This window comes from Aegilops tauschii, chromosome 1, assembly GCF_002575655.3.
Source record: "Aegilops tauschii subsp. strangulata cultivar AL8/78 chromosome 1, Aet v6.0, whole genome shotgun sequence".
Lineage (NCBI taxonomy): Eukaryota > Viridiplantae > Streptophyta > Magnoliopsida > Poales > Poaceae > Aegilops > Aegilops tauschii.
In genome coordinates, this window is record NC_053035.3 from 3,039,281 (window position 1) to 3,048,298 (window position 9,018).

Consider the following 9,018-nt stretch of genomic DNA (forward strand, 5'->3'; position numbering starts at 1 on the left):
AAGATCAGTCAGCTAGATTGAAGAAATGCCATCCTAGGAGTAGTCAACTAGATTGAAGTAATACAATCCTAGGAGCGTGTTGCCATTATATGTCTATATACTTGCATGTACTTACCGAAAAAGGCTTTCTCACCGCTTTATATATAAAGCAAAGATCCACAGTGTCCGGTACAACCGCACTCACCCACCACAAACACACACACACCCAAGGCAGGATACATAGGCGCTGAGCGCAGCAACACACACCCTAGCACTACAAGAGCCGCCGGGGGCATCATCCGAAGAAGTGAAGCCGCATATGATGAACCGTGGGCTCCAAGGCGGTGCCTTTAGTAAGGATACGGCACCGGAGCGTCGCCACCGCCCGATCCGAGGATCAGAGTTTCCCCTGGAGCACCACGACGGACAGTGATAGCCGTGACGACGCCTTCAAGAAGGGAGCGATCTTCGCCGTCGCCAGTCCGTCCGAAGATAGAGTAGGTTTTCACCCCGGCCACATTCACCGCTACCGAATGCCGCACCCCGGCTACCACGCCCCCCACACGGCCGTGGCAGCCGGGCAGCACCGAGGCACGAGCTCTGCCCATGAGCACCGCGCCACCACCATCAGGGCCGCCGCCCCGGAATCTAAGACCTTGACACCAAGTCCCCCGAGCCCCACTGCTACCCCCACTGCAGAGATGGGCGGAAAGGATCCACCTTTCACACCCCTGGCCGGTCCCAACGGCGAGACCCAATAGGCCGGCCACAACAAGCCTCCATCGAGCCGTCCTGCTACACCGGGCGCAAGACGAGCGCAGTCCTGCGGCCGGGCGCGAGACGGGCCGGCCCTGCTGCCGGGCGCGAGACGTGCATGTACTTCGAGCCGGTCCTAAATTCTTTGTGCGTGTACATGCGCCATTTATACTGAATCGGCTAGCTAGCTAGTATATATAACCTGCTGCTTATGAGTGTTCTCCAAAAGGATCAATCAATCTAATCTGTGCGCTACTCGCCGGAAATACATAGGCAGCCAAGGACTCGAGAAATAGCTTGCTGCGAACAGAGTGTTCTCCCTGGTGGTGAGCTTGATTAAGTCATGGCACTGCAGAGAAGAGATGGAGACTCACACGCGACACGCCAGCTGGAAGATAAACTAATCAAACTGAATCGGCTATAACCAGGAGATATAATATGGTCGTTTACCATATAAGAGAAAGAGGAAAAATATGATGGGATCACTCTGAATATTCTTATCTCGACGTAGACGGCAACGTCAAGTGCGATCTCCCAGAAGATTTCTCTCTGTTCTGTTTTAAAAAGAGGTCGGGACCTCTTTTCCGAATACTGCAAAAAGACCATGGTTTCTAGCATACCGTAGTTTATAAAACTTTGGTTTTTTCTGAAGCCAAACGCAGCAAAGTATTCAAAACCAAGGTATTTTTCAGAAACCACGATATTCTCCGAAAACTTTAAAAAAACTTTGCTGCCAAACGCAGCCGAAGTCGTATTGGGCTGAAAAGTCGAGGGCCGTCGCTGGAGTCGCGGTTGAGGCGCCCATTCCGTCGTGAGTGAGGAGCTAAACCACCTTGACGAAACCCTGCTGCCGGAGTGACGCCACCATGCTCGTTGTTGCACGCTGTCACGTCCGTGTGGAGCACCTCCCCCCGCGCGTGACATCCTGTCAGCTCGTGTTTTGCGGTAGTATTTGTGTCATTCGTTAAATTAGATGATTCCCCGTGCGTTGCTGCAAAAACAATAAGAGACATTTACCTACAAATATTGTTCCTGCATCTTAATATATATTTTTAAGTTAGCAACCTAATGGTTTGACAAATATACTGAATTAAGTTTTCTAATGATAAACATTTCTAGTCAGATTGCAGATTAATATATTGTACTCCTTTTTTTCATTTTAATAAATGTATCTTCAAAAAGTCTTGTAGCATTGTAGTTTTTTCTTAGGAAACATGCTTTATTATTTATGGATAAAAAACATACCAGCCAATACTTATATGCTTGTATTGTCTTCTTCAATTCATATTTTATTCTTTAATACATCCTAACGATCATTGTCTACAGAAAATTCTTGTCAATTTTTCATTCCACATAAAGAAGATGACATGCTAATGACATGAGTTTGTGTAAGATGTATGAGATGGATAATTACGTGACTGCTATTGATGCAGACATGCATGAATTGGTGAGGTAAAGAGGGTGAACTATTTAAGAACTAATAAGTGCAGACTTGAGCATAGCTCACATCGTAAGGTTTTCTGATTATAGAAAAAAAATAGGTAGGTTTTCCTGTGATGAAACATGCTCACTAGGTTAACTCCTAAACTTGGGATTGGTGCTCACATTTTTTTGGGTTTATTTCAGTATTTTCGACGACATTCAATCAGTGAGAGGTGACATTCCCGTCGTCTACGAAGGTGTCTGTGGTGACTTCGTCAATACAAGATGTTCTGTTGGCTCGGTATCTCCGAAGTTCTCATAAAGATAGGATGTGCGCACATACATTTGTACGAACTAGTGGTTGGGGCGCCACCCGGTGGCGCCACCTGAGAGAAAGTTTTTGCGGTGCCAGGTAGTGTGGCACCCTTTCCAGTGAATTTGAGCTCTGATTGATAACATACATCCATGTACAGCTGATGCATTACATACGATGCTCCTCTTCATAAAAAGTGAACCAAACACATCAAATAAACAAGCAATCTTAATGCTATATCTATCAGATGCTTCTCTTCATCATGTCGTTGTATTGCAGTTCCAGAATTGTCGCTGCAGTTCATCTACATATAGATCTTTGTGATGCGCCAGCCGCCAAGGCTGACGCGGCTGTGCTGCAGTGTCTAGACCAGGAGGAGGATCGAGCTACCCTTGCGCGCCCAGAGCACCAACAGCTGCAGCAGCCGCCACGTCCGTCGGCTGGTTGGGGCCTTCCTCGTTCTCTTGCATCATTTTTTCTCAAACTTAAAAGAATCCCATATGAATTTGATAAAACACAAATATCTTCCAATCCAATCAACTACAGCAGTAAGTAAGAACTCGGGGAACGGTATCTTACAGCTAGTGGGCGTGGCGAGGAGTTGTTGAGGATGATCTTCAACAACGTTAATACCTGAAACTGCAAAAATAAAAGCCAGTAAGGTTTCCTTGGATGGTTGTACAAAGGGTAATAAAATATAAGTATAGTGCAAAAACAATCTCAGTTATTGAAATGTAATTGTCTCAACTATGTGTCAAAGCAGTCCAGCTACCTGATCTTAGAAACAGGGTCAAAGACCATGGTACAAAGAACCTGTCAGTACAAAGATCATAACATCAAACACACAAACACCACCAAATAAACATGGGGAGATCAGCATAGTTCTTTTGAAATTAGTGTGTTGCCTAACAAATAGTCGAAGATAGCAAACTAATAAGGGACATGTCACCAATTGACAAAAAACGTGTCTGCCTAATTTTAAATGCATATGCAACAGAACTTTGTAAGCTACTCCTTGTTCAGACTCGTTGGGCCTGGATGAATATCTTTTAGTTTTTCGTAGGCGATATTGGACCAAATTGGCTTTCAGAAACCATGTTATTTATCAAACTCAAACTTACAAAAATCATTTCTTAATAAAAGTGTTAGCAGAAAAATAAATCACCACCCAGTCTAGGCAAAACAAAAGAGAAGAGACAGGGGAGATAGGGAAAAAATATGTTATTATTGCTCGTGTTTGTAGTGTATGTGTAATAATTGTAAAATGATTATATTTCATAAGCAAACGTATTTATATCTTAAATTTATTTAACGCATTGCAAATTAGTAACTACCTTCTGAATTAGTAAGTAAAATGGTAGATTGCACCAGTAAAATAAGCTCCTACTTTTTCTATACACAAGTATTGCGGTTGTCTGCAAAATATATGGAGAACATATTCACCGAATAATAATATTAAGTTATTTTCAATGTTCAAATGTGAATGGCATCGGGTATATACTTTAATCTATATTAATGTTCAAACATAAGAAATGCTCTTCTTTCCATGCCATGGAGTATTGTTTTTATGCAAAAAGTTTCTGCAAATCATGTATGTTCATTTGGCGTAAAATCTCATCAAGGTAGGCATCTTAAATTAGTATCATCCTACTCTGTAATCAACTGATCCTTGAAAAATAATGCTTAACTACAAGATCGATGTAGGTATAAGAGTTTAAACAATGAACTGCGACTTGTGCTAACTATTTGTACAGTAGTTTTAATTTGGATAAGGAAATTGCATCACTCGGAGTTCATTTACCAAATGGTGAGTGTATGAAATGGCAGGTATGAAATTTGTAGTTAGCAAGCTTAGACTGGTAGCACTATGATGGTCAACATTTAGTATTGGTTTGTTCGAAGTGAAAGATCTCAGGTGAATGGTAAATCTTGTTGTGATGTTCTTGCTGTATGAATGAAGATGTGAGTGAAAGAATCATGTCCTCTATGAACGATTTCTTTACTGAAAGATTGTGACTTTGTAATGAAATTTGATTGTTTGTGCTGTGCAGGCAGAAGGTGGCCTATGCTTGGTCAGGTGAAGAACATGTTGATTACAGAGTAGTAGCAATCAAAGAAGGACGAAAATAAATGCAGAGGATGTGTGTGTGAAGTCGCATTAAGTACCTTGATGGCTTTGCATTGATGATCTTTATCATGGATGACGAAGGGCGCGAGAAGAACTAACGGATTTTCCTCCTCCGGGTGAGCTCCAGTTCCGTGAATGTTATCTTGCCGCCACCGTAGCCAACCCTGACAACAAGTGCTCCCCCATCATTAACAGAGCTCTGCAGTTTGACCGAGACCTTACAAACTACTATCTCTCTGCTCAGAAATCTGAATGTAAGAACGTGGGATGATGCTGTTTTCCTTTCCCTGAATCACAAAAGGAGACTTATCATGTGTTTATCAGGTTAAGCCATGGCATGCTTTTTTAACTAGAAATTATTTCCAACGCAGAACGGTTACCCTTATTTTCTCAATCTCCTAATCGAAATAAAATAGATGAGATAAAAGATACGGAATGCAACTGACAGAAGTACATATGCTATCCAAAGCATTTTGTGACCTGCAAAAAAAACAGAGCATGGCACTTGATTTCAAAAGCTTTTTGTCTTCTTGCAATAATCCAATCTTCACATACTGTCTCCCCAGTGGCATTAGTTATTTATCATGCAATATGTTTCTTACCGAGATACTGCTAGACTGTAATTCTGATGCTGCTAGACAAAGATGAAGAGTTTTAACTCCATCCTGCGAGTTTGTTAGCATGCCTTAAGCTGCAACCATCAGATAGCGAATGAGCATATGCTGCACAAGAGCATTTTTTTTTATACAGGCAAATTGGCATTCATTTTTTTCCACAACAGACAACTTCTACAGTGGGTTAGGAGCTTGCATATGAGGCATATCAATAAAACTATCAGCCTTGCAAGCAATTTGACAAATACTTGAACTCCATGGATCGACCACCTATAAATTCGATTTTAGATGTAAAGGAGAGAATGTTCTCCGTGCTCTTCTTCTGCCACTCTAGCTTCTGTCACTCTAGGAAACAAGCATAAATACATAAATCTGTCAAAGAATCCAACGGAATTGATGTACAGTGGTTTACATAGGAAAGATCGATCAAAATCATGCTCTGTCTATCATAGATAAAAAATGAGGAGCTCAGATGCATAAATCTCAAGTGACCATAGCATAAATACAGGGTCAAAGTGACCAAGCGTAGAGGATTTACCTTGCTCATTGGCAACACCATGGAATGGAAACCCTATGTGCCGGTCACCAGAACCGCAGAGAAAAGCTCACTCCGTGTGTGTGTGTATATCGCATACGGAGAAGTGTCTTGGTATATGCTGGTCATGATAAGCAGAAGCAAGATAACTATCAACTCACACAGTTATCCATGTAAAAGGAAATTTACTTGGTACTTACAAGAAGCTTCCGCAGAACTATGTTGTCGGGTAAGGGGAATCAACACCATCTTCAATGAGCACTGATCTTGCTATCCCGTCCCTCCTAGGTGCCAGCAACCTGAAGCTGAAAGGGACAAATACATTCATCACCTGCAACTCTAGGAAGACCAAATAAAGATGTCGGGTCACTAAGATAAAATCAGTTGTACTAAACATGCCAAGGTTTTCAATCCGCTTTTCAGTTCATGTATGTTTCAGTGTGCACGCACATGTTTCACTAACTTTTAACAGATGAAAACAAAAACATTGCATCACTTTGATTTTCACGAAACCAAAAAGTATGTGCCTTCTGCACAGGAAACAACATACTGCCATTTATACTGTCCCCAAAAATAGATAATTGGATAGTATCGACCATTGACTCCTGGTAAAGCATAGTTAACCAAATTATCATAGCAATACGGCAGCATTAGCAAAGCACAAAAGCAACCGACATGCTCCTCTAGATCCACACGTCGAAAGAACTTCCAGTGAGCTCACACTTGATGCAGCTGAACCACGTAACTTCCAATTCAAAGTGATTCTACATGACATTGCTAATAAAGCCTCTTTTGCTAAAATAAAAACTTGATACTGCATAATCACGAGCTAAGCGTAGGCCTGCAATATTTACCTTGTCCTGACTGTCAGCGGCGTCTTCCTTCCGCTGCTTCTTCCTCCTCTCCTTGCGCCGGTTCTTCTTCTTCCTCGACAAGTTCCACCACGGCGTCCTTGTCGACCTCCTCGTCCAAGGACAGGGAGATCACCTCAGCAAACCCGGGCTGGCCTCCTGCAGCCTCGCGCCACCGCGCCAAGAGATAACGCCCCTGCAAGGAATATGGATCCAGAGCTATGGATTAGGTCAGTAGAATCAACATTGCAGTGGAAGAACAAAACAGAAGTGTGGATCTTAGCTTAGCAAAACGAAAGGACCTCGTCCTCATCCCACCCTCTCGTGCCGGAGACACATTCCGGCCGCTGCTCCAGTCAGCACGACAGTACCCGTCCTGCCAGTCTGCCTCCTCCCCGGCGCCATCGACCTTAGGGCTCCTGCTAGCCGCCTCATGGTGCACTAAAGTGAAACAAATACTGACGTAAATGTAGCAAAGCTCTAAATTGGCTTACTGACATATTTGAAGTCTGAACGCATAGTTGCTGCAGCATATACCATAATCAAATGTAACAGAAAATTAGAAATTCTGCAGTATCTGGAACTAAATTTAAAATAGTATCAACCAAAACCAGTTCATCAAGGTTTGATACATATATAGAATCATAGAATCAATACTTATGTTATGACACATTTATTTGGCAATTTACTTATCATAAAACTAAAAAGCATATTAACTACTGCTGCTACATGATTCCCTTATGAACTGGAACAAGGGCCTATTCTTCCAAAAGAAATCAACAGTCTAAATAAGGGAAGTAAGACATCCAGTATTGAGAGGGAGTCACCATACCAATGTACTTATTATAAAGCTGAGCATGGACAAAGCAATGAGGAAGGCTAAACAGACACAAAGAGGAGCAGCAGCAAAGCCTATGCAAAAATTAACATCGAGTGCAATAGAAATCACCTCATTGGCTGCCGTCAGGAGACAGAGCAAACCGGCAGATGAACTAAGAGTGACCTCCCTCCGTGGCTGCCTCAGTTACCCACCTTAGGGAATCCACCACCGCCGCGGTCGGCGATAGGCCACCACATTCGGTCAACTGAACTACTTCATCACATTTTCAAAAGATTTCATGAGTGATTTTAAAAAGCATGGCTAAATCACACTTTACCTGCTTCAAACGCATGCAACAAAAAGACGTACAATTTCTTCTAGCAATTCATCAAACAATTGGTGTGCACAAAGAAAACTACACACTTAGAATCTCCAAATATATCAAGGCTGTTAGCCTCTGCCACCTGAGAAGGATTTCACCGCCTCGATACCAGCGGTGTTGCGGCGCGGACGGGAGGGCTGGCCCCGTGAGATGGAGAAATTCGCTGCCGCCGCCGCTCTTTCTTTTCTTCCCGCTCCCATCACCCCACGCGCTGCACGAGCCTCCTCTGCCTCAAATTCGAAGTTTGAACCCATCAAAGAATCACCACATGAGATGAAAATAAGACAAAACGTATGCAATAAATCTGAAGTAAACCAGAGAAATGTAAATGGATCGGATTTGTGCGTTTGCATCGACCACGTACCAACAGCCATGTCTTGTAGATGTTGATCCCGTCATCCTCGACGAAGTAGCGGGCCTGGAAGAAGTGGCCACGCTCGCCAAGAAGCAGGGAGGGGCGCCTCTCCCGTTGGCAGCACCCTGCTCTGTCTCCGGCCGACGGCCACGCCATCTACTTCCCTGCCCCCACCTCTACAACCATCATTGAGGACGGGTGCAACACAAAGTTGAGAAGTTTTAGGGGAGAAGCGGATCTGAGGAAGGCGCCTTCTCCGGTGGCCGGCGACGGAGGAACTGGAATGCGCCGATGGGGCGGGGACGGGGGCGGCGGGGAAGGGAAAATGAGGAAAGGGGAGGTTGCGTGGGAGAGAAAGGAGTGGGGGTGGGGCTCGAGGCGACTCCCTATCTGCAAACGAGAAGCGGTGGGCCACACTTTGCTTTCTCCTTGCCAATACGCATCCGACTGTACAGTGCATCAATTTTATCTTGCTGCCGACGTGGACATCGCGAGGTTACGCCCTTGATGCGCACGTCAATGCTTCTTGATGACGGTATAGCATGTACTCCCTCCATTCGAAATTATTTGTCGCTGAAATGGATGTATCTAGACGTATTTTAATTTTAGATACATCCATTTCCGAGACAAGTAATTCCGAACGGAGGAAGTATGTAGGTATCTGCAATTGTACAATTTTTTTTTTTGCAATGGAAGCAATCGATCTGTACAACAAGGAAAAATGAGGGATTTTTATATTTGAGTGTACCAAGTGGTTAACAAAACCTAAGATTTTCACACCGATGAAGGATAATGAAATTCAATAGTATTGTTAAATTTTACGCTTGTCTTTCCTTTTCTTTTTGCAGGAGAAACCATCAAAC

At 43.4% G+C, this 9,018-nt stretch overlaps 1 protein-coding gene across 4 annotated transcripts; it reads right to left on the reverse strand.

Annotated features, from left to right (window-relative positions):
- Positions 1-2,583: 2,583 nt before the first annotated feature.
- LOC109783958 (uncharacterized) lies at positions 2,584-8,517 on the reverse strand. 4 transcript variants are annotated; one of them, XM_073502139.1, is made up of 10 exons: positions 8,165-8,517; positions 7,548-8,026; positions 6,602-7,039; positions 5,948-6,052; positions 5,751-5,868; positions 5,201-5,289; positions 4,637-4,762; positions 3,243-3,283; positions 3,050-3,109; positions 2,584-2,921 (listed from the first exon to the last, which is right to left on the reverse strand). In XM_073502139.1, the coding sequence occupies exons 6-9, from the start codon at positions 5,279-5,281 to the stop codon at positions 3,097-3,099; spliced, it is 261 nt and encodes an 86-aa protein (XP_073358240.1). In that variant the 5' UTR covers positions 5,282-5,289; positions 5,751-5,868; positions 5,948-6,052; positions 6,602-7,039; positions 7,548-8,026; positions 8,165-8,517; the 3' UTR covers positions 2,584-2,921; positions 3,050-3,096. The 4 variants fall into 4 exon arrangements, with proteins under 4 accessions (XP_073358240.1, XP_073358202.1, XP_073358217.1 ...); XM_073502101.1 differs by having other exon boundaries at positions 2,584-2,933; XM_073502116.1 differs by having other exon boundaries at positions 2,584-2,954.
- Positions 8,518-9,018: the final 501 nt, after the last annotated feature.